The 26,860-nt window shown below is 38.2% G+C and overlaps 1 protein-coding gene across 1 annotated transcript in view; it reads left to right on the top strand.

Annotated features, from left to right (window-relative positions):
* Positions 1–26,860, top strand: part of DNAH5 (dynein axonemal heavy chain 5) — a 254,698-nt gene that overhangs the window by 82,099 nt on the left and 145,739 nt on the right. Inside the window, exons 21-29 of the mRNA XM_085890337.1 lie at positions 143–248; positions 2,975–3,111; positions 4,990–5,191; positions 7,018–7,253; positions 8,087–8,305; positions 10,400–10,462; positions 14,335–14,573; positions 15,360–15,600; positions 18,125–18,324. Of these exons, the coding sequence (XP_085746463.1) occupies positions 143–248; positions 2,975–3,111; positions 4,990–5,191; positions 7,018–7,253; positions 8,087–8,305; positions 10,400–10,462; positions 14,335–14,573; positions 15,360–15,600; positions 18,125–18,324 (1,643 nt within the window). The remainder of the gene's footprint in view (positions 1–142; positions 249–2,974; positions 3,112–4,989; positions 5,192–7,017; positions 7,254–8,086; positions 8,306–10,399; positions 10,463–14,334; positions 14,574–15,359; positions 15,601–18,124; positions 18,325–26,860) is intronic.

Here is a 26,860-nt window from a genome sequence, read left to right as displayed (position 1 = left end):
TAATACATTGCTTTACATTCAGTTTCTAAACAAGTCACATGATTGTACCATTCATGACATTTAACTTTTGCTGAAGTGCTGATGCCATGGCTTACGAACAAGCAAGTTTATTCACTGGCCTTCTTTTTCTTCTACTCTTCAGGAAAAGCAGAATAATGAAACGCAAGTGGATCCCCAGAGGAAGAGTGCAAGTAGCACACTGACTGAAACTTCTGCACTTGTATTGGGATCTTGCAGCATCAACAGCGGTACATAACAGATAAATAAAACAGCAATGTTAAGCTTGTTCCGTTCTTCAGGAATGACATTTAGAAATATGATTGGGCAGGTATCGTTTACATGTTTCTATACCATAAATAGCTTGTTTATGTGAAGTACAGCTTTGTGAGATAAAATATGTGATGCTTTGCTGAGAAGGTGAATGAAATATAGAACCTGGCATGCAGCATTCTCATCCGAACCCCTGACTCGTGATGCAGCAAACCCAGGTTCACATCCCACATACCATATGTTTTTGTCCAGAGCCTACTCGTGTTCATTTAATGAATGGGAAAGTACATTGATGTCTACTAACATCTTTGTCCTGATTGTGAAAAATGTACAAGTTCCTCTTTGAGCCTCACATCAACATGAAAAAAACAACAGTAGAGCATGATGAATATCTGCAGGTTAAGTGCTTTTTTGGCCTCGACTATTCCTGAAGGTTGTGGAGAGGGGATTGTGTGTGTGTGTGTGTGTGTGTGTGTGTTTGTGTTTGTGTTTGTGTTTGTGTTTGTGTTTGTGTTTGTGTGTTTGTGTGTTTGTGTGTTTGTGTGTTTGTGTGTTTGTGTGTTTGTGTGTTTGTGTGTTTGTGTGTCCGCACACAGTGGAAATTTAATATTGCACCTCAAGCAATCTCCTAAAATTGCACATCAAGAAGCCTACACTAAACTTGCACCCCAAGCAGCCTACTCTAAAATTTCACCCCAAGCAGCCTACTCTAAAATTTCATCCCAAGCAGCCTACTCTAAAATTGCACCCCAAGCAGCCGACGCTATAATTGCACCCCAAGTAGTCTACGCTAAAATTGCACCCCAAGCAGCCTACTCTAAAATTGCACCCCAAGCAGCCTACTCTAAAATTGCACCTCAAGCAGCCGACACTAAAATTGCACCTCAAGCAGCTGACGCTAAAATTGCACCCCAAGCAGCCTATTCTAAAATTTCACCCCAAGCAGCCTACTCTAAAATTGCACCCCAAGCATCCAACGCTAAAATTGCACCCCGAGCAGCCTACTCTAAAATTTCACCCCGAGCAGCCTACTCTAAAATTTCACCCCAAGTAGCCGACGCTGAAATTGCACCCCGAGCAGCCCACTCTAAAATTTCACCCCGAGTAGTCTACGCCAAAATTGCACCATGAGAAGCCTGCTCTAAAATTTCACCCCAATCAGCCGACGCTAAAATTGCACCCCAAGCAGCCTACTCCAAAATTGCAGCCCAAGCAGCCGACGCTAAAATTGCACCCAAAGCAGCCTACACTAAAATTGCACCCCAAGCTGCCTACTCTAAAAGTGCACCCGAAGCAGCCGACGATAAAATTTCACCCAGAGCAGCCCACTCTAAAATTGCACTCGAAGTTGCCGACTCTTGAATTTCCCCCAGAGCAGCCCACTCTAAAATTGCACCCCAAGCAGCCTACTCCAAAATTGCACCCCAAGCAGCCTACACTAAAATTGCACCCCAAGCAGCCTACACTAAAATTGCACCCCAAGCAGCTGACTCTGAAATTGCACCCCAAGCAGCCTACGCTAAAATTGAACCCCATGCAGCCTACGCTCAAATTTTACCCCAAACAGCCTACCCTAAAATTGAACCAAAAGCAGCCTACGCTAAAATTTCACCCCAAGCAGCCCACTCTAAAATTGAACCCCAAGCAGCCCACTATAAGATTTCACTCCAAGCAGCCCACTCTAAAGTTGCACCCTAAGCAGCCCACTCTAAAATTTCCTCCCAAGCAGCCTACTCTAAAATTGCACCCCAAGCAGCTGACGCAAAAAATTCTCCCCAAGCACTCAACTCCAAAATTGCACCCTAAGCTGCCTAATCTAGAATTTCACCCCAAGCAGCCGACTCTAAAATTTCACCCCAAGCAGCCCACTCTAAAATTTCATCCCAAGCAGCCGACTCCAAAATTGCACCTCAATCAGCCCACTCTAAAATTGCACCTCAAGCAGCCGACGCTTAAATTGCACCCCAAGCAGCCTACTCTAAAATTGCACCCCAAGCAGCCTACTCTAAAATTGCACCCCAAGCAGCCTACTCTAAAATTGCATCCCGAGCAGCCTACTCTAAAATTTCACCCCAAGTAGTCTACGTTAAAAGTGCACCCCGAGCAGCCTACTTTTAAATTTCACCCCAAGCAGCCGACGCTAAAATTGCACGCAGAGCAGTCTACTATAAAATTGCACCCCAAGCAGCCGACGCTAAAATTGCACCCCGAGCAGCCCACTCTAAAATTTCACCTCAAGCAGCCCACTATAAAATTTCACCTCAAGCAGCCCACTCTAAAATTTCACCTCAAGCAGCCCACTCTAAAATTGCACCCCAAGCAGCCCACTCTAAAATTGCACCCCAAGCAGCCTACGCTAAAATTTCACCCCAAGCAGCCTATTCTAAAATTGCATTCCACCTATAGGGAGGCTGCTTGGGGTCCAATAATGCAAGTGAGAAACCTATAGGTGAGGTTTTGTCTGTGTGTGATGAATATTCTGCTAGTTCACGTATAAATTATATATGGATGTGGGAATTTACTCGGTGACTTATTATTCTCAGACATTCCTAAAAGAACACAAAAATCGATTGTAATGGTGCCATGTCAGTGAGTGAGTGAGTGAGTGAGTCGAGACAGGTTCTCAGATCTACTCTCATCTGTATACCCCAGTAAGGCTTGTGTTGTTGAATGCTCTGTTTTGTTCTCCTCTGCGTTTGCACAGAAAGCAATGTAAGTGACGTCCCACCAAGCCTTGTTATTACCATCCCAGCCAACAATTGTTACTACTTCATTGTGGACAACAAGGAGATCTCAAAGCTGTTATCTATCATTGGAACATCAATTACATCTTTGAAGAAGGTCTGGTGTTTGTTTCCTCCTGGATTTGCATTTACAAAGTGAAATGTTACAATGCTTCCTACTTTCTGGCAATTGCCTCTGCATGAATCATTCTACTGGGGACTGGATTTGGGTAAATAGCTGTAGGCATGAAGGCATGAACTGATGAAAGAGAGGGTGTAGAGTGTTGGGCAATGACTCCCAAGCACTGTCTGGAGGCAGAGATGAAGAGACAGCTGATCAGTCAGTAAAAGAGATTGTGGACTGCAGGCCAGATCTATCTGCTTGATAAAACATCCAGACATTTTAGTGCCTTGGTGATTCCATGAAGACTGCCAAAGAAACTGACTTTAAAGAGAACATGATTTGAGAAGCCAAGGGGAGATGAGCAGGAAAGGTTTGGAAGTTAGACATGATATTGTTTAGCAGAATATGGGAGCCAGAAGTGGAAATATGAGTTTGGAATCCAACTGTTTGGGTAATGCCTGAAAAGTCACAAATGCTTCAATTGCATAGATAATGGTGTGAAGACTGATCCCAGTCCAACTGAAATTGTTGCAATGAAATGTCCACTTAAAAAAAAGAAAAAGTTGGGCTGGGATGATAGATACGAAGTCAAATTTGGTTGAGAGGGCCTCATGAACTGAATTATCACATTTGGGAGTAAGGTAGACCACACATAAAATGAAGACATTGCTGCAGAGTGGGACATGGATTCTGAGATTTTTCATAGAATTTTGGGGCACCATTAAGGGGTCAAAGGCAAAGTTAGGTCCTGATGTTGATCGCAACACCACTACTTGCACAAGCATTGTGTCAGTGCAAACATTGTAAGGAATAACCAGGAAGGAATATGAGCTTGTGGGGATCCTGTGAAAACGAGGTTTCTGTTAGACAGATGACATCTGTAGACGAGGCAGTGACCTGCAGGTCAAGATGCATGGAATCTAGTAGACCTCTCATGTTTGAGGACAAGACAAAAATGTTTTTTTTAATTATTTTTCATGTTGCTACACTTTTCCCAGCGACTGCAAAACACAGGCTCTGGCACAGGATTTGAGAGCATTCAGATTGTCTGGTCTGCAAGACTCTGGTAAGAGAGGGCAATCTCGGAGATGCTCCATTGTTTAAGGATCCCCTCTGCAGTCACAATCAGGAGGGCCATTTTGATTATATCCCCACTTCTGTATAATGGTTCAGCAGCATCCAACTCCAGTGTTGTGGGGATTAAAACACAGCCAGGTTGGCCACGTCTCACTAGCTCCTTTTGGCAGGGACTCCCCAAGTAGTGGTTAGCTGGGTGAGCAAGAGGTGATATGAGTTGATGGGGATCAAGTTGTAGGATGAGGGATGAAGAAGTGAAGAGATGGATGGAATTGGAGGCATAGTCAGGGGTAAGAGCTGAAGAGTCAGGAACAAGCCAGGGTGGTGGTGAGAAGGATGGTTGGACCCGTGCATCTGCATTTACAAAAAGTTTGTTTCCATTTCTGACTCCTGATATTGGCAGTGTGGATGCGGACATTACGGCTGGGGTGAATTGCTAGGTTATTGAGTGTGAAGAAGGTTTCTGAACTCTACCTGCATTTGTTAAATTGAAGATTGAAGGTAAATGTGTACTGGCTATATAGAAAGAAGGATAATAAAATGAGAAGGGAGAGTCAAAAAGCTTTTCTTCTGCACTCGAGGCAAACCTGTGATAGGTGTTACTACTTTTCCATGTACTTTCCAGCCAGTGTCACACATCTTTTTTCTCAACAGTGGGTGAGTTTGGTGATCCAAGTGGAATGGAAGTCATGTTTTTTACTCTGAAAACATTTTTGTTCAGGGGGGACAAAAACACTATGACTATTGCATATGTTCCTATTTAGATGACAATGATACTGACTGTTGTCATTGCAGGAAGTTCATGCAGCATTTGATCGATTTAGACCTTACCAGGAAATATGGGAACAAGACAAAGAGAAAACTATCTTGGATTTCTTTCGGAACGAACCATCGCTGTTTGAGATCGAGTGCAAGCTGCTGCACTTCCGTGCACTTGAGCAGCAGATCATTGCTGAGCCAGACATCCTGTCTTTTGGTCCACTGGCTGTGCACACAGGTTTCTTCAATTATTTATTTATTGTGACGGTGACACTTCAATTGTTTTGCACCATTTTTTCTTAACCACTGTATAATCATCTTTGTAACTAATATGAGGAGAGTACATAATTTATTTTTTGCTTTCTTCCTTATTTATGAAAATAGACGGTTAATTAAACAAATTATTTTTGTGAATGAAGCTTGGAGGCTGATTGATCCGTGAGTTTTTCAACGTATCCAATCTTTTTTTTTATCTCATTATCTGAACCAAAATTCCATGAAGAAATCTTTCTGGAAGCATGGAAAGTCGTTGGAAGAAAGGATAATGCTGTACAACATTTTTATCATAAGGAAGGTATATAGAGACTGCTAAGGTGCTGCGGAGGATTGCCTATAAGTGGTGGCACTGTTCTTCAAGAGGATTAGGAACAGATGGACAATGGTGAACCCACAGTGCTGACGCTCTGAAAGAAGACAAACAATTCTCAACTCTCCTCGATATCTTTGAGAGATTGGTGGGCCTAGGCGATTGGCGCCAAAACCACGTCCTGGAAAACTTTGCTCATCTTATCACAAAGGAGACCTGCTTCTTATCGCCGGGGATATAGAGCCTTTAACTTTACTTCCATAAAAGATCTCTGTGAGAAACCGGCTGACCTTACCAGATACTTTAAATCCATCGGCTTCACAACATTGTGACGCTGAGGCTAAAAGAGTAACAACTTATTATTATTATTTCGTATGCAGCATGAGGCTGTGGGGTAGCATCATTGGCTGAGGGCGCTATGCTGCTGATTTGAGGGCCTCTGCTGGTTAGGGCAGGAATTTGGAATTTGTTCATGTTGCTGGCAATATCTCGCTTACTTGGCGCACAGATTTATCAAGACCCGATCAAAACAAGATGCAAAAACAAAATTGATGTATTTTTTGTCGGTTTTTATTTATTTATTTTTTCCCATCCATTGGATGGGGCAAGGGCATAGATGGTCTTGAGCAAAAACACACAACACCAACCACACAACACCCCTTGACGAGACCCCTACAAACAGCACTCCGTACACATGCACGAAATCACCCATCAATGCTCAAGCTACCTAAAAGTCCTGCCAACATCCCCATACCCCTCTATCTACATAACTTCCAGGTACCTATCTAATTCCACTTTAAACTTATCAACTGTTTCTGCTGCCACTACCTTTCCAGGGAGGCCATTCCATGCATGAACTACTCTCTGAGGAAAAGACCCCTGTCTTACTACCATCTTAACTCTCCTCTTCTTTACGCTCAGGCTATGGCCCCTGGTCCTATCACTGTCTACTCTTCTGAATCATTATTCTGCACTTATTTTGTCGATACCCTTTGCTTATTTTGTCTTTGTAGATTGGCCACAGATCGGTGTTAAGGCCAATTCAAAAAGGGAGGCTTGTATGTTAGGATAAAAAAAACGTTTGAAGACCACAGGCATTGAAGAGGATGGAGATTATTTATTATTTTTAAATGAAGAATAATGTGAAACCAATGAAGTGTTGTCTGTAATGTAGGTATGTTGACTACTTTTGAGATGACACTTGTCGAGACTTGAAGGTGCTTTCTTTAGTGACTGGTTAGTCATAGCTCACTGCACACAGTGTCCTCTTTATATTGTATTCAGTTGTTGTGGAACTTTATTACCATCTCTCTCACTACTGAGAGGAGCCTTTGTTGTACTACAAGTCATGGAATTACAGCTGCAATGTAAGAACACCTTAAGCTTAAGGAGTATCCCCCTTCGAAGCCAAAATTGTTCTGCAGAACTGTGCAGGGATAAAGTTTATTTTTAGTTGTGAAATGCATTTTGCACTGCAGATGATCTCAAGACTACCCTGACAACCGAAATAAAGCTCTGGATTTCAACTTTGGGACAGCACTGCATTCAGCATTATCGACGAGAGATGGAAGACATATCGAACTTCATTGAGGTGTCAGTAAAGCAACTTGGACATCCTATTAATGATTTTGAAGGTGCACGGTTCGTGATGGGGTCCCTACATGAGATCCGCAATAAAGAAATTGATATTGACTTCAAAGTGGGACCAATAGAGGTGAGAAATCTCTTGAAATTGTGCATTAATTGTCCTTAGTTATTGCCGAAGTTACTTTTTGGTGGATTATTAACGAGGTAAACCTTCATTTTTAACTTACCGGAATACATTACTCTTACAAAAATATTGTATGATATTCTCATCAGATTTATGTCATTATCATAATAAATCATCGGAGGGTTTTGTAACAGTGATGCATAACAAAACTAGAGACTTCATAGAACATGATACCCCACACATTGTTCAGGTATATACTTCGATTTTAATGCAACAATGATTTTATAGATCATTAGAAAAACATCCAGAAGTTTAGTGCTCTTGAAGCAGTCTTATACACCACCCTTATGCACAACCCCATAGAACATGTCCATTGTCCAAGTACTACATCTTCGTGCCTGTTGTTTGTGTCCTTACAGTGTTTCCTGTTTGGAATGGTTTTCAACTTTGTTTGACTGCCAGGAAGGCAGACAGAGTACAAAAAAAAGATCTCACTCCTATCTGTGCATGTGCCATTGGGACAAATTCAGAGACAAAATACTGTTGAACAGCAGATTTGTCTTCCGATTCATATTCTGATTTGTGTTCAAAATATAACATTAAATTTAAATTCGGTGTTCCTCGATCATAAACTGACGGATGGAGAGACAGACATGAACCTATTGCTTAACTCTACTTTTTGCTTCGTGTGCATGGGGTAACAAAGAAGAAAAAGACATAAAAGGGGTTAAATTTATACGATTCCAAATTAAAATTGCAAATAGAACTACTAATAAGTAGTTTGGTGGATAAGGACAAATTAATTTAATTTTTTCCATTTTGCTGTCTCATAACAGGAGGCATATGGACTTCTGAGCAAGCATGGACTCCATGTGCCCCAGGAAGAGGCAGAGAGGGCAGACACGTTGCGCTACAACTGGCACCGTCTGCTAGCCCAGGGTGCAAACCTACAGGCCAAGCTTGTGTCCTTGCAGGTTCCACTGCGGCAAAAACTTTCTCAAAATGTTGCTACATTCCAATTGGATTGCACAAAGTTCCTAGATGATTACCAACGGGTAAGTGCTATTAGGCTTTTGAAAGCTTGTCGAATGAGAAATCGAAGTCATTTGCAATTTCGAAACACTGGTTTATTGCCGATTAATTTAGCAGATTAAACCTTTCTGCTTTGAAGAAATACAATTTTTAATTCATACCAACAAACATGGTAGCTTTATAGAAACTTTAATTGGGCAATTTTGTCATGAAAAATAACAACAAATCCATTAATTGTCTTTATTTAACCTTTGTGTAGCTCGGAGAAGAGCTAGTATACTGAACGGATCAGAATGTAACAGACAAAAGCAGGACGCAAAACACGTAAAATAGAACGCAAAAGGAACAGGAGATACGCACGCAAAAGGAGCAGCAGTGAGTGGTCGGAAACACCAACAGCAGAGTTGAAGGCTAAGATCGAGGGAAAGTGGACAAACAATGGGTGTGTGGAGGAATGGGGGGCAGGAGAGGATACATGGGGTGGACAAGATGGATACAGAAGGAAACTCCAAGGACGGAAAACTGGAAATTTGGAAGGAGGAGGGATTTGGGTGGGTTAATGAGGGTAGAAAAGATCATGGTTTAGGATTGGGGATGATCTGAGATGGCGGTGAACAGCTGTCTTGAAGATCTGGAGGGAAGAATGAGATTGAAGAGGATGTGAAAGTTGATACCACACATGGGAAAAACGAGAAACAAATCAGTGGAGGTTACCAGTGATCCTGTTTTTTGGTAGTTTCACCAGAAGGAGGTTTATGGTGTACCATGTGAACTTTGTGGAAACCTGGGGGGTGGGGAGTGACAAAGCACTGAAAGAGCAGAGGGTGTAAGACCAGAAAGGAGGTGATAGAAGTCAGAGGGACCAGCGACCTGTCTGCGATGGTGAAATGATAAGTCCATAGACTCAGCTTCATCACGGGAGAGTCGAGTAATGTTTAATTGTTTTCAACTTTGATGTTTTTGATAAACTTGTAGCTGAGCCAATTCCACTTGTGATGCTAATGGATACATTTTATGCTTAACATGCAGGTAAAATTGGTGATATTGTTGCAATAGTCGGACTCATCCCAGTTGCCCAGTCCGAATCCCGATGAAGCCGCCAACAGTGTCAAAGCAGTCACACTGGCCAACTGATTCTGGCATTCCGAGCAGGTTCACAGACCTGTTTGCTGTGTTATCATACTCAGTGGAACGTCTGAGCCAGTCTGGAGACACATTGATCAGTACCGTGCACCAGATCGGCCTTAGTGGCGATCTGAGTTGAAATCACTCAGAGGCTGGTACATTTCATGCTGGGTTATATTCCTCCCTACACCCAATCGGTCCTGTAACGGATGTTTATCAGCAGTAGCTCGTGATCAAAAACACTCAAATCACTCCGAAACCAAGTGATTTTATCATGCTGTGTTAAACACTAAAAAGGGCATTAATAGAAAAAAGCAATACATTTAATTACAATGCACCCCGTATGCACCCCTGAGTATGTACGAATGATAGTTCCTTATTTATCTAAGCACTTAAGGCCTTAGCGATGGAGTCATCAGTAGGAACCTGGATAGGATTTGGGTTTTGGCTGCTACTCCTGTTCCCTCAAACCCAACCCAACTTGGCACAGCCAAGTGAACCCTACAAAACCAAATGCAAGAGTTTATCTCTCCATAGACAGGTAGATAAAGAAAGAGAGTAATTTAGAGTGAAAGAGAGATAATATACAGCACACAATGTATCATAACAATTTAGACATCCATGTTTCTTTGTCGATCGAGGAATACCTTAGAGTTTCTTCAATCCAGTTGCTTCCACAACGGTAGTCTTCAGCAGTTTCAGCACGCTTTATGATTCACTATAAAACTGCACATGATGAATGAAATGTGAACATTTTAAATTTCAAATAAGGCATTCCCAAATTCAATTAGTGGGAAATGTTGTCAGGTGTTCATTAGTATACATTATATGTCCTTCTCTCAAAAATGAAAACACACTTAGCAAGCAAGTAACTCTACCGTACCATGTTTCCAATGTTATCATTGAAAATACTCCATATATAACTTAGTGGTAGATGAAATAATTGATATGCCGTCGTGTGTTATTAAATTTTCTTCTCCGTACTATGTCAGGCAGGACCCATGATTCCTGGTCTCTCCACTCAAGATGCAAGGGATCGGCTTGTTATATTCAAGGTGAGGTTCATTGCTTTTAAGTCTGGTCTCCGACCAATCGAGCATCTTATCTTACAATTATGAGATAGATACTCAGTCAGAGCACAAACCCCTCTTCTGCAGTGTTGAACACTATTGTTAAACATTTCTCTTCAACTATTTTGATAAAACTAAGAAAAACAGATATATACAGACATGCATATTTAGCGAGATGGTCACTGTGTCTTGAACTTAGACCTACACCCTCCAGAATTAAATCATTTATTTCCTGGTAAACTTCCAATAACTGAGTTTTGAATAGCAAATAACCTACTGGTTTCTTAGTAGCTACATTCTTTCTCTCTTTGCCATTGATGACCTTTGAAATGACCTCCCACAAATGTTCACCTTGGCTATGACCTTGAACATTGATCGACACAGACCAAATTGAAATGCTTCTTCACCCTTAGTTAAGGGCAAACTATTCAGCCAAGTCGCATCAAAATCGGCCCCTCGTTTTTGAGATAGTTCTTATTTAGACACACATTTCGTTTTTTCATTTTCTGTTTCTAACAATTCCTGAACTACAATGTATAGGATTGGTGTGAATTATGTTAACCTCAAAACATAGTTCCCTTGCATATAGTTCCCCATGTAGACATAGCTAAACATAGTCATAGATAAACAGTTATAGATAAGCATAGTTTTATATAAACATGGTTATAGATAATAAACAGTCATATAAACATAGTTCCCCCACCTATCAAGACAGAGATAAACAAAGGTGCATTTTGCCATTTAGTAATAACATATATTGAATATCGAAGGAAAACAAAATGTTGATAAATGCCTTCCTGTCCTTCAATATAAATCAATAAAAACAGCTTTATCCTGATTTGGAACTGCTTTATAACATGCATGCACGGTTACAATATTTTTTGAAAACTTTGATAGTTATCGGACCTTCTATATCTTTCTTCTTAAATATATGGAATTATTGTGTGTGTGTGTGTGTGTGTGTGTGTGTGTGTGTGTGTGTGTGTGTGTGTGTGTGTGTGTGTGTGTGTGTGTGTGTGTGTGTGTGTGTGTGTGTGTGTGTGTGTGTGTTTTATTAGTTCTTTAATTATCTCCATATGTCGGTTTCAGAGGGTGGAATGGAGCCCTCCCAGGTCTCGAAGTATCCGTGTGTGTGTGTGTGTGTGTTTGTCCTTTGTTTTGATTTATATACAATTCTATACTCTACCAAAATTTGTACACATCTTGGGGGGTACCCAGGGGTCAGGTTATGAGTACAATCCTACCCCACCCCTGGGCAAAGCAATTTTCTATATTTATTGTTGTGGACGTGGCCCGGATAACTCCAAAAGGCTAGTCTGTCTATCAAAAGACCACTGATGCTGTTAAGAACACTCACGTCAGGCTGGATATTCACGCCCAGGATAAAATGAATGAAGCAGATTGGGAACCGTGCCAGTGATTGCATAATGGATATTAACTGACTGAGCGAACTGGCATTACACACCACACCCTATCGTCTATCAAACCAATTAATCGCTTGGGCCAATTGCCCCAGGAGCGTTATCCCAGATCAAACCAGAGTAGGATAAGTCAAGGCACGATATCAACTCTTTCGTCGATTTATTACACAAGCAGGAAATTGGCGGGACAAATGACGTTTGGGGAATTAAAATGGGAAATGTCAGTCCTTCCCACCCACTTAGTGGTGATTGGCTGGGTCTCCGCTTTCTGCCCAGCAATGCAGTTGTATTGGGCGGGGGGGGGGGGCTTTTGCGGAGGTTCTGTCCAGGTGAGGGAGGGGGGATAACTCACCACCCACCTGTCAAGGGTAATGGATTGCCTCCGTTCGAATGTGAGGGAGACGTGGCAGTGCCCTTGCAAGCAATGCAGCAAATTATTTGCCGAGAAGAAGGACGCCGGAATTTGTTTTCGGTGCCGTGTGTACGTGTTGCGATAAATGGTCAGAGTTGAGAATGTTCAGAAAGGAAAGAACATAAACTTATTCGAACATTTGCAATGCCTATCTATCCACATGAAAACCCTGTATTCTTAATCACTAAACAGAATACGAAGATATAACTTGCTTTAAACATATGCGCAGGCACTTTGTCCTTCTCAGGGATTTACAACTGTCCTTCCAGGAGCTCACAAACGTCACTATGTTTGTGTGTACGTATAAAATCATAGAAAAAAATAATGATATGACAACATGAGACTGACGAGAAACAGACCTCAAACAAGGATATGAGACCATTTGGCCAAACATTGCTGTGGTGCGCTCCCAAGTTGATTTTTGCTGGAGCTTTGAACCTCAATCTTCTTGATGGTTTACTAAAGTCTAAACAACCCGTTCTTGATCAGGTGACCCAGTGTGTGTGTGTGTGTGTGTGTGTGTGTGTGTGTGTGTGTGTGTGTGTGTGTGTGTGTGTGTGTGTGTGTGTGTGTGTGTGTGTGTGTGTGTGTGTGTGTGTGTGTGTGTGTTTATATATGTATTTGGATGCACGCCTTCCTATCAAGATGTCAAGAAAGTGCCAAGATGGGTGAAATACGGCTCTTCTGGCTATTTGGCATGAGCTTAGCAGAGCTACATCTCCCTAGGATTGTACTGCACCCAATACCAGGAAGAGAATTTAATTCTCAATTTTATAGAGCAGTCCACCCCTCCATCGGTTAACATCAACTCCATCAACCAACCTTGCTGCTTATATATGGCGTGAGCAAAAATCACTTCTGCTTCGCTGTGAAGCTCAGTGTTCAATGCTTTTGTTTGAACCGACACTTCAAATGACTGAAATGAAACATTTCAAAAATTTTGAATTATTCTCACTCGGATTTCAACATCACTGTGATGCATATTGTTTAGTTGATTATAATTTCTTTGCATAAGAACATGATTTTTATGTAATACTGGCAACTACTTGGTGGTACTATACAATCTAGATTTACATCGAGAGAATTGGGGTCTTCATTCTACCCTGAACCACCTCCCCCAGATATGCTACCTAGGAGAAACCATACTTGGGGTACCCTTGGGCAACATGCAAAGTTTGGTTGGATTTGGTTTCGTTTTTTTTTTTTTAGTTTTCGAAGCATATATAAACAAAGAAATATACAATTTCACTTCTATAGTCTTGATTGTGTGTACAGCATGTTGTTCGTATAACATTTTGTGTACTCCTTGTGCAGCTTGGTTTTCATCATCATGGTTATATAGTTCGGATAATCCAATTGAATCCATTCCTCCTCGCAAAGGAAGAAAATGCCAAGATGGGTGAATTTTTTTTTTCCAAAACTTTATGGAATCAAATGAAACTTCAGGAAACATACCTTCAGGGTGTCATGAGTAATCCTGAAAGTTTCAGCTTCCGACGTCATATCCTCTTGGAGGAGTCGAAGAAACATACATACAACATACTTTCCCTCCATTACATATATTGCCCTCCAAATCATTTTGGAAAATTGCACTTTACAGTCTGTCTGGTATCAGCTGTCAGCTACTGATTGTCTGGTGTTAAAGCCTGGTGCTGGCGCAGTGGTTAGGGCAGCGGCTTGGGATCCAAAAGGTCCTGAGTTCAAGCCCCGTTGGGCCACTGAATTAATACACCAGGGGGTTGACTCAGCCTGTCATCCTTCCGAGGTCGGCGAAATGAGTACCAGTGTACTGGGTCGGTGTATACCCCGATTAAAATAGGTGTACCATATCCCTGTGTCGTAAGAGGCGACCAGGGTTGCGTCAGGAAGGGCATCCGGCGTAAAACATGTGCCAAATCAGTATGCAGATCATACGGATGATCCGCTGTGGCGACCCCGAACGGGAGCAGCCGAAAGAAGAAGAAGAAGAGTCTGTCTGGTGTCACCAAAAAGAATGTCTTCTTTTTCATTTTTTTCTTCAACAGAACAGTTTTGATGGTCTCTGGCAGCGTTGTGTGACTTCGTGTGCTGGAGAAGAGTTGTTTGGCCTACCAATTTCAGCCTACTCTGGACTAGAAGAAGCTGGTAAAGAATTGGACCTCCTGCAGCATCTTTATGAGCTCCATATGGCTTATGATGACATGATGGAGAAACATCTCAACAAGCTTTGGTCTGACCTGGATCTGGGCAAAATCATTGCTGAATTAGAGGAGCTGCAAAGTAGGTACGGAAGTTAAGAATTGATGAATGGTCACAAAATTTTACTTTAAATTTGTCAGATGTCTTCTAATTGGCAGAGTTTTGATCTTTTCCCTCCACCTTTGTCGATATTGTTAAATAATAATAGTATTTCTCCCAACCATACCCCTTCATTGATGCACGAAACTGTCAGCGAAGGTTACTGAGCGGCCATTAATGTATCACTTAGCTTGAGGATTGAGAGAAATAGACTAGTAATGTTAAGCTTGATATTTTTGTTCATCCTTCTTCAGAATTATGCTGCACTCTTCTCTAATAGTGAGTTCACTGCTGATTCAATATAATATATGATGTACTAATTCCCACTCCCCTTGCTTTCATTCTTCCATGTTTCTGTTTTTCCTCCACCTCCTTCTATCTTGTCCCTCTACCCTGCTGTCATTGTGCTCCCCCCTCCATCACTTTCTCTACCCTGCTGTCGGTGTGCTCCCCCCTCCCTCACTATTTCCACTGTTCTTTTCTTTTTGTTTATTTGTCTTAGTCCGTTCTGTGTTCCAGCATTTCCATGAGTCTCGACTCTGGATACAATTTTTTTCAAACATTTCCTTTTTTATTTTTTCAGATGCTCAGAGAAAGATGTAATGAGTTGTTAAACTCTTAATCTCAGTTGAACAAGCATCAATTGAATTTTATGCAAAGATAACGTATTTGCTTAATGACATATTTTTTGTGCAAGAACTTAATATTGCTCTTTTCAGAGATTTATTTTACAATTAAAAAAAAAAAAGTAAGTCAGCTATTTGTACCGCAGATTCCGCAAGCTTCCACGAGCATTGAAGAACTGGCTTGCCTGCATTGATCTCAAAAAGACTATTGATGATATGACAGAAACTTGTCCACTTCTGGAAATGATGGCTGATCGTGCTATGCTCGGGCGCCACTGGCAGCGCATTTCAGAAGTCACTGGTTGCAAGGTTGATGTTACGGGTGAACTGTTCAAGCTTAAAAATGTACTGGAGGTTCCACTACTAACATACAAGGAGGAGATTGAGGTGTGTGTCCATTTGAATCATTAAATGAGGACCGCTGGAACTGTAGCTTATCTGGGCCCTGGCCTAATGTTGTAACCCAAATTTGGTAGCATTCTGACTGGTGGGTCTGGAGAAGAACATTTTTGAAGGAATTTATTAAGTCTGCAATTTTGACCTATTTAAAGTCACATGACTGGAATGAGCTTTGCAATCCCTGTTAACAATCAGGATCGGAACGTTGCTGCCAAATTTCAGCCGGATCGGCACAGCGGTTTGGCCGGAGAAGTCGAAATAGGAGAGGGATGGATGGATGGAGTGCGATGACAATACCTTATCTGGAATTCCAATTCCTGATAAGCTAATGTGCCTGGTGTTGGCTTAATGGTTCGGGTGGTGGGCTTGGGATCCTGGTATCCTGAGTTCTGGGATTCTAGGATCCTGAGTTCAAATCCCACTTGGCTGCTGAATTAATACCAGGTGAGGTTGACTCTGCCTGTCATCCTTCTGAGGTCGGCAAAATGAGTGCCAGCTTGCTGGTATCCTGTGTCGGAGTGGCGGCCCGTCCAGGATTGTGCTCAATAGCCAAGGAGACTGCTTAGGCAGCACCAACGCTCTGCACAGAGTATGGTCCCAATGGATGGATGGATAAGATAATAATATAATATGAGTTCTATTGCAAGAAACTTCAACACAAGAGGCAGCCATTTGGCCCATCAAGGATGTGCAATGGTTGCCATCATATAGTTGCTTGTTGTGCTCAATCCTTTCTAAATGTTAAGCACCAAGCAAGGAAGCAGTGCATACCATTTTAAAAGTCTTTGGTATGACTGCTGGGGTTGGATTCAAATCACTGATCTCCAGACTCAGAGTGGATGCTCTAACCATTATCATGTGGATGTCTTGCATTTAGATTATTAAATACTTCAACATTAGGTGTATTTATATGTTGAAAATGCAAAAGAAAGTTGTACTTAATTTGACAAACCTTCTTTGGGAAGTCGCAACCCTTTGAAAGGGGTTTTCTCTTTTTTAATATACTCTGCATGAAGAGATTCACAAAAGCAACATAAGGCTTCTTCTACAAGCATGACTGGGAAATCAATTAACTTGCATTCACTGATTAATTTTTCATATATAATAGAAAGTCAACATTTCATTCATGAACAGATCTAATTCTCAGATTTTAAAGCTTCAATTTAGTTTCACTTTATTTTTTAAAAAAACACTGCATGGTAATTACACAGAAAACAAATATCATGAATATTGTCAAATTGAAGGTGATCTTGGACATGAATGAGCTGTGAGTCATTCTCCAGATTTTCTAAACAGCTCTTCTGTTGTTTATGTCGGTTGTATCCTTCCTGAGGCACAGCTGCACTGCTGATGAGATTCCTCTTTACATTTGGGCAGGAATTTGGAATTTGTTCAGGGTGCTGGGAATAACTTGCCTCTTCACGGAAGACATCATGCAATCTTATAAATCCATCGAGTCTGGCAGACAGGATGTCCAGTTTAACGTCCATCTGAGCGAGGACACACACGTTAATGAATTGCCCTGCCTGCGAGAGACCAGGATGGGCCAAAATTTAAACTCAGGTGAAACAGCTCAGAGGTGATTGTGCGTACCTCTAGAGTCTAGGCTATCCTGCTAGCTCTGTTTATGTGATGCAATGCAACTGAACAAGAAAATCACATTTTCCAACCAAATAGCCAATAATGACCTTTCAGCTTCTTCGAAGAGAGAGTTGGCAAAAAATTGCTTTTCGGGTTCTTGTAAGACCTAAGAAATATGTTTTGCAATTCCCTAGATTTTCAACAACTATAATCTACACTGATATCGTATCACCTTTATACGAGTTGGTTAACTAATGTAATAACGTTTGAAGCCATTTTTCTCATCATTTATATTATCTTCTCACAGAAGGTCAATTTTGTTATGAGCTGGTGTACAATTACTCGTTCATTCGTTGCTTTTTTTCTTCGTAGAACTGTGTTTGTGTATTTGAAACTTGTCATCTGGTTAGGTACTTACATCTTTAAATGAATAGTAATTTTATCACGATGCTTGAATAAGAACAAATTTACTTTGTTTGCATAAAGCCTCCTGTGTTTGTTGGTTTTGGCGTATAAACCACTCATTATATGAACGGTGGAATTGTTGTCTGAGTAGTGGTCAGCCATTTGCTCCGAAAATGATTCCTCGATGTTCACCCCGAACAGAAATTCAAGTCATATACCTTAAGAGAAGGAAGCTGCGTGGGACGTTCAAAAAGTTTCACTAACTGGATAGTTGTAATAGTATTACCTATTGGGCAACGGTTTTTGTTTTTCAAAAACTCTATAGTAACTTAAATAGTAAGAAAATAAACGTGTTTTTTTATTTAACACCTCATTTTACTTTTTTTTTTTTGGTTTGTCTTGGACTATTGTGAGTGTCATTTGTAGAGACTTTGGAACACCCCCTGTAGTTCTCACTGCTGATCCCACAGGCATTACTCAGCAGCACACATGATATCCTTGAACTAATTACCTTATCTGCAATCAGGACATCTGCATCAGTGCAATTAAGGAGCGAGATATTGAGCAGAAGTTGCTTCAAGTGGTTACAGAGTGGAACAGTCGAATCTTCAGCTTCGCTGAGTTCAAGGGGCGTGGCGAACTACTACTGCGAGGGGATGGCACCATGGAGCTGATTTCTGCATTGGAAGATGGTCTCATGGTGCTTGGCTCACTTTTAAGTAACAGGTATGTGTCACTGCATAAAATTTTGGGCATGCAGCTGGATTGGCATTCTGATGATCCAATGCTATCAAAATATACTGAATATGGTTTTAATTCTGTCAGTAGATGATAAATGGGGTTTCTGAGACGCCCATTCAAATGAATGGGGGAAAAAGGAAAAACATTCATACCCAAGCACCAAAAGCTCAAAATAGGAGACTCATTTTTCTCCCCACCTATCCCCTTCCCTTCCATACAAGCAAATGTAAAATTGAGATGATGAAAGATTGAGACTTACTGATTAAAGCACTTCTTCCCTTTCATATTTTCATTCCACTAAAAGTGTGAACCAATGAATATTTGTCCATGTTCTACTTCAGGGAATAACTTAATTTTCTTATAACATTCATTTCCATCGAGGATATTCACAAAGAACAAGTTGGAATTGGTTCTTGGTTTAAGTGTCTTTGTTGTGCAGAAATGAAAAGATGAACTTCTCTTAATGCTCTTATTTGACCACCTCCTGAGCCACATATCATTTTGAGATTGTAGTAAATTGTTTGTCCATTGTTCAATTGATAACCATCAAAGTTTTCAGTCCATTCAAGGATATTAATTTTTTTCTTTACATCCAACTTATTTGTTTTATCTACTTTTACCCTGGTTATTTCTTCAATAAGACCTATTTGATATTTCTCACCTTCCTTATGTTTCCCATTTAAATACCAAGGCTGATTACATCTCCACTCTTTGGTTTGGTTATTGCTTGGTTCTATCATTTATAAATCAGTAAAAAGATGGTGGTAGCCTGTTAAAATTCCCAACCCAATATCCTAACACTTACACTTATAACCATAAGGGAGACTATTGATTCCATTCTCTAAAATATATATTTTATCATCAAAAGCTCCTAATGCTTTCTTATTTATCTCTTCTGTGTATAATTGATGTTTATAACTTCTTATTGTATTCATTTTTCTGTACTCTTCCTTCTTTAAGGTTAAACAGTTGTAATAATGTTTAAAGTTTATTGTTTCCTTCATTATATTTTTCTTGATTCCCTTTCGCTTCTTATCACACCTTTCAATGTTATTATCATCAATATACGTGAAAGCAAAAGACTTTGATCTCAATCCTATAAATTCACTCATGACCTTCCCACCCAATTCATTTTTAAACTTACCAATAACCTTTTTATTCTTTGATGAATACATCAAAGTATTCTTTGATGATGATGAATACTTTGATGAAATTATGTCATCACCTGACTTATAATTACTTGTATCATATATATATATATATATATATATATGTATATATATATATATATATATATATATATATATATATATATATATATATATATATATATATATATATATATATATATATATATATAATCAATCATATCCTGATACATATCACTTGTCTTAATTTCTAATATAAAACGATCTGTATCCATATATAACAATGACACATTATCCTTGTACTTTGATTTTAAATTATTTTAGTAATAGTCATACATTAACGACTTTGACAAGTCAAGAATTGATGTTCCTATATAAATTGGTTTATCCATTTCAATACTCTCCTTTTTCAAATGAATAGCACAAAAGTTCTCTGAAAACACCTCTGCTTGCTCAAAACTTGGTCTATTAATTAACTTTGAAGCCTGCTTCCAAGATGTAGCAAGTCTTATGTTTTGTCGATTCCTAACATTTTCCATAGTCTTTCCAAATACAGCATTAGTCATTAATTTCTAAAAGTCCGTCTCAAAATCTGTTTTTGCTTCTGTTCTCCTTTTGTGTTAAAATCAATGTACATCTTTAACCAATAACTTTGTTTAAATTTCAAAATCCTATGAATTTTCCTCACTCTCAACCCAGCAGATAAATATTGTCTCAAGTTCCTTTGATGCAAAACATAACTTTCTTTATCATTTAATGTAGTCAGTCGTTTTTCTGTAGATTTACCTTTTATATTAAATGACTGTGGGTAATCATTAACCATTCTTTTCTTGGACTTTCCTTATCAGGGGCATAACGTAGGTCTTTATGTTTGTTATGAAGTTCTTCTGGATATTTTGAATCAACCTCAAAATAATATCCAACTTCAGCTTCATCCAATTATTTTTGAAAGGAGCCAACAATGTCTTGTAAAACTTTTTCATGATGTTTTTCTTTAACCCATTTAAGTTTTCCATTAGGTAAAGATTGAGACAGAGCCCACCCATACAAATTGTTAGCATCATAATACATCAGGTAAGAGTTGTCCTCATTCTTATTATAATCAGGAACATATTTGTTCTTTGCTTTAGCATATCTCTTGGAACATACTTGAGATATTCCTCCTCTTTTAGCCTTCTCGATCATTAAAAGCATATCTAAATCACTGATTAATTCCAAATTCTGTTTCGTCATTTTTAACATGGCACTCCAAGCCAAACCTGGGCTGTGTAATAGTGGGGTGGGGTCTAATCCATTAGAATTTTTATTATGACAGACTGTTCTAAAAGTTTCAAACACATCAGCCAATAACAATACATCAGTTTTAAGATACAAATCATGATATTCTCCAAGATTCTTTGTATTAAACTTCTCCCAAACCTTTTTAGCTTGTGTATAATCTCTATCGGAAATATGAGTTTTATTCAACAAGCGATATAAACTTTCCCTTGAAGGAAGTTGTGTTTCTTTAAACTTCTCAAATGAATCCATGTGGTCATACAGATATATTCCCTTTTGTGATAAGAGATCAATCTCTTCTTGATTTGAGAAATGTGATATAAGATTCGGTAAGTTTTTAATATTTGATGCTAAGTTAGATAATGGACTTGCCATAAACTTGTATGTGTCAAGAAATCTGATATGGGTTATGGGGGTTGTATTAATTGTTTTTGTGAGCGAGATGTATTTTTGATCTGTGTTAGGAATGGCAGAAATATCTCCAGATGTCTTTGAAAGTTAATTTATAAATAGATGTGTGTCATAGTGAGCATTGTTGTGAAGAAATACAGGAATAAAGTTTGGGGGCTTGTAATTAAGATTTCAACAGGAATGAGCTGGACCTCTATATTTTCCAGTAAGATGACAAAGATCCTGAACTTTGACCTCTCCCTCAATTTTCTCTTCACAAATATGACAGATACTGTTCTTTCTAAATTCTTTTTTCTCTCCCATTATTAATGACATTGGTTTTTAGGTTTTAACCATTATTTATCTTCGTATTATGCAGTCTTTTTCCAATCGTCTTACAAACTCCTCTGAGGCATCTTCTCCTCTCTAAAGTTTTAACTTGTTGTACTCATCACCAACAGATGATTTGATATAATGTTTTTGATATTTATTTGTGTACGATTTATTTGGAGAAAGAGTATCTATCTTTTCATCTTTGAATGATATGTTTGAACCTGCTTTTGGGAAATTGATTATGGTTGATTTATGATTACAACAATATTTTGAATGTTTATTTAATCGTTCTTTTGTGTGAAAGGAGTTGAGACATCTCTTACAAGGATACGTTTTACATTTTCTCTTGTATAGTTGTGATTTGGTTAATCTTGATAAATTTTTGATGAAAGCATAATGTGATTTTTCCTTTGAAGTAAAGTAGAGAAGGTCAATGTGTGTTTCATCATTTTTATAGTTTGAAATTTTTAATATCTGAACTTTGTTTGTGTCTGTTATCTGTTAATCCATAAACATTAACAGATAGATTATTCATTTTTTCAAATTCAGGAATATCTCTCAATGACATTGGAAACTTTAAATCTTTAACATTTTTTGTATTCTCGTATTTCTTATAATGCTCAACCCTTTCAGGTTTCCATTGTGGAGGATGTAAGTGAGCAAGAACAGACCATAGAATACATTTATTATCTTTGTTTTGAATATTAACAACCGCTTTCTTAAGTTTTATCTCTTTTGGTTAATCAATATAAGAAGAAGCTTGCAGAGGATCTGATTTTAGGATGTGTATATCTAAAAAGATTATTTTTGGAATAGCAAATCCACGACCCACTACAGTGTTATCAACATCTTGTTCTTGTCTCTGGAGTTCATTGTAAACATCACATCTTACAAAATCTTGAAATGATGAGATAAAGTGAGGGTTTGTCCTCGTATAGGGAGTAGTTTCATCACCTTCTCTTACCATATTCAATTTTACTCCCATATAAAACTTAAAAGTTTTCATTTCACTTAATGTGTTTTTAATTGTAGTTTCAATACTTTGTTTAACCATATCATCAGCTTCAATGATTGAAGATGGTCCAGTGTCTTGAAAGCAAAACAATCTTATTTTTATATGACCTTTAAATGCCCCATCAGTGTTTTCAATGGAGAATTTAGTGGCACCTTCCCTTTCTTCATTGTTCTTGTGTTTGCATGATTAAAGGTGTTTATTATAATTTTTTAAAAGAATATAATTATCACAGATATCACAATGTTTTGTTTCTTGGTCAAGTGGAGATATTTGTCTGAAAAGATTGAATGTGTGTTTGTTGGTTTGAAGGTGTTTTTTTATAACATTTATATTCATGATTACAAACATCGCAGTACGTTGTATTCACCATATTTATAAGACAAAACTTTGCTTAAAATAAAATTTTCTTGATGAAAATTCCGTTTTATTTATAGGTGAATCTGTGCTTAAAACCATTTTATCCTCCAACTTTTTTCACTTAATAAATACAATGTATCAAGACACAAAAGACAAGTTTCAATCAATCTCTTCATTTGTAAAAGATACTGAGAAATATGTCGAGGATATAAAATTGAAGAAAGATAAATATTACAACTATTGGATAAAAACAATTATGGTGAATAATATGAGTTCTTAAATTTCCTTCAGTTGAAGGGCTTTTTGTATATCTGGAAGAACATCAATTAAAGTAGCTCCAACAAAAGTTTCTTCTCTCCTTCTGGCAATATATTCAAAACTAGGAAAAGCAATGAAACAAGAAAAAAAGTATCAAAAAAGAAAAACCTTTTTGATGAAGCTTTAGAAAGAACAGGTAAGACCATCTGTAATATGCAAGGAGAAATTTGTATTTTTTTCAACAACCCCAAAATATGTAAATCCTGATGAAATAAAGGATGTTAATATATTTGGTGAAATGACATTTCGTTCAATAGTAGTTAAGGACCATTTTAAAATTACCTTTAATATAGAAAATGTAGTAGTTGAATCTGTTTATGAAAAAAGTATATAGACGAGCATAACCCGCGCTCTGCGCGACATGTTGGGGTGGGTATGTTTGAGAAAGGAACTGATGCAGAGTATCAGTAGTAATTTTACTTTAATGCAGTAAGTGGAATACGATTTCACTGTTTCAGAACCATTTTATTTACTTTTTTTGTACCATGCACCTCATATGGTCTTTGAGATAATGTAATCCGAATATCACGTTACTCGAGCGCAGAACAAAGTCGAAGATAGCGCGACATGAAACCACAAACTCGGAAATAATATATAAGATACAGATGGTAATGTTTTTTCTACCAATTAAATGAGTCATTATTCAAGTGAAGATTTTGAAGATGATGAGAGTGATGATAATATGTCTGTTGGAACAGAAGACAGTTATGATCCCGAGAGTTTGTGTTCCAACGGCAGTTATGAAAGTAGTTTTATCGATGATTGTGAAAGCACCAATGGAAGTACAAAAGATGATACTGAAGATGAATTTTATTTGAAGTAAAGTTTTACTTTATAAATATGAATAGTTTACTAGATTTTGAGCCTCTAGAATTTCCTGATTCTCCACGTGACAAATTTGAGAATTGTCCTGCGTGTAAAAGAGGGGGATTAAACACAGAGTCAAAAGCTTATAAACAATGTATATTCTGTGATTATCTTCCAATTAATGATAATAAAAAATATAAAAAGGAATATAATTCTTTGAGATTTACACCAAAAATGAATTGCTTTACAAGATTGATTTGAGAAATGAATGTAAAGTATGAGGGTGATAAGACACCTTTTCTTAAAAGAGAAGAGACTGAACAAATGACTACCATGTTTCGCAGATTGATGATTTATATTATTAACGATTGTCATTTTCGGGGAAATATCAACACAAGATATTGTATAAATAAAATATTGGATTGTCTTGAAATTAAACCTGAATTTAGGCTAAAACAGAGTTTTTAAAAAAGGCAATAAAAAATTAAATAACCTGTTTTCCAAATATATAAATGAATGATTTTTTTTACCCATTTGGGAAAATAAGATAAAATTTAACAACCATAAAAATCTTCCAAATTCATTAAGATGTCTCATAGCTGGTTCAAGCGGATGTGGAAAAACCTGCTTACTTTTAAAGATACTCCTTACTCCCAACTTTTTAGATTATGATAATTTAATAATTTTCACAAAAATCGAGTTTTCAACCTGAGTGTCAACTACTCTCACAAGGTTTTAATGCTGGTCTTCAAAAAGAAGATATATTCGGTTTATTTAAACTTCAAAATAAACAAAATGATTACAACATTGAAGAGAAAATAAATGACCGTTTTTACAGCCATTTTTCCCTGCTGTGCAGGGTTAGGCTTTTTCTTGAGGCAATGTTTTATGGCTGGATTCCCTTCCTGACGCCAACCCTGGTCGCCTCTTACGACACACAGGGACATGGTAGGCCTATACCTATTCTAACTGGGGCATACACCGGGACCAGTACACTGGTACTCACTTCGCCGACCTCAGATGGATGACAGGCTGTCAACCCCCTGGTGTTAATTCAGCAGCCAACGGGGCTTGAACTCAGGACCCTGGGATCCCAAGCCGCCACCCTAACCACTAAGCCAACACCAGGCTATTGAAGATATAATACAACTATTTTTTGATACACAGAGATATAAAAAGAAATCAAAGCCGATAACTTGTATTCTTAGTGATAATACGAATTATATACCTTCTCCCCAAGATTTGGATAAATCAAAAAAGAACACTCGTTGTCTTTGATGATTGTGTTAATGAGAGAAACCAAATGGTAATGGATAACTATGACACAAGAGGGAGACATTCTTCTTGTCATTGTATTTATCTTGGTCAATCATACTTTCAACTCCCTCGTCGCTCAATAAGAAACAATGCTCATACTTTATTTATTTCTATTGAATTTAACTTGAATAAAATAAATTTTTGGAGAGACAATTGTTCTACATTATGTAGTAAAAAGGAATTTGGGGATTATATGAAGCACACGACTGAAAAATCTCTATTATAATACCAAGCTTGCACACTAAAAACTTGGCTTCGCCTTCACACGATCCCTATGAAATTGCTGTGGCACTTAGCGGACATGCCGACAATGTTTGGGAAGTCTTGGCATTCCATAGTGCCACTTGCATTTTGCACAATACGTATTTTTGTCATTCCCCGTGTACAGTCTGTCGTCTGCTACCAGCTATGTTGTACTGCTATCCCGTGCATGTGAACGGGTATCGCTAATATAAATATATTGTTGTGAAACAAGATGAGATATTAAGATATATTTTTTATTTTATAAACAATTACATTTATAAATGACAACTATTATTATAAATCTTGTGGGTAAATCTGCTTCTGGAAAAAAACTTTCATAAATCAAGGTTCTTGTATAGTAGAAATGAAAATATTGTAAATAAAAAAAAAAACACCATGTGATTCGTATTGTATCTACAACAACCAGAGCAATGCGACCAGGAGAAGTAGAAGGTGAAGATTATTACAATATTTCAGTCGAAGAACATATGCGATTGAGGAATGAAGGTCAAATATTTGAGGCGGTTTCTCTTGGTACAACAAAATATTCACATTGTAAGATCGAGTAAAAGAAACTAAAATGTGGTGGTCTTGGGATATTAGAAACGAATCCAGAAGGAATGAGACAAATTATTAAACTTCTGAGTGGTAATGGGGTTAAGCTTTTATCATTCGGTTTTGATGTTGATGAAGAAACTCAACGCAAACTGCTGATTAGTGAAGTATTAGTGAAGAAGAAATTACAACTCGTATTAATGTTAATAAAGAATTTGATAAAATATTTAAAGAAAAGGATTTATTTGAACACATCAACTTTAATGATGAAGAAAAGGAAAATTTCCCTGTTGACCTTTATAATTCAGTGAATGATAATTTCCAATAAATAAATGGATGCAAAAGAAAGAGCAAGAAGATTTAAAGAGCATCAAGAGATGGTTTCAAAAGTTGGAAAACAACAGGAAGACATAAAGAAGAAACGCAGACAGAAACTAACGGGTGAAGAAGCATTTGAAAGAAAAATTTATACCACTTTCAAAAACTTCCCAAGAAAATTTTTTCAATGCTTCCACAGTTCCCACAACAGAATATACTCCTATAAAAACTTCAAATGTTAAAAGATTTCAGTCAAATGATGGAGGAAGAATTAGAGCATATTGCAGAATTAGAATATGATGATTAAGGATTATTTCAACAACTGGAAGAGATTAATGAACCCCTTGTTTATATTGTGAAGGCTCTTCAAAACAATGCATATTCAGCGGATTCAAAAACCAAAGCAGGCTCATTCCAACAGAACAACCAGTAATATTTCATC

The sequence above is a fragment of the Eptatretus burgeri genome, chromosome 7 (genome assembly GCF_056783735.1).
Source record: "Eptatretus burgeri isolate ZD-2024b chromosome 7, Ebu_testis_v1, whole genome shotgun sequence".
Classification (NCBI taxonomy): Eukaryota; Metazoa; Chordata; class Myxini; order Myxiniformes; family Myxinidae; genus Eptatretus; species Eptatretus burgeri.
Note: the sequence above shows the minus strand (reverse complement) of the source record. Positions and strands in the feature narration are given on the sequence as shown.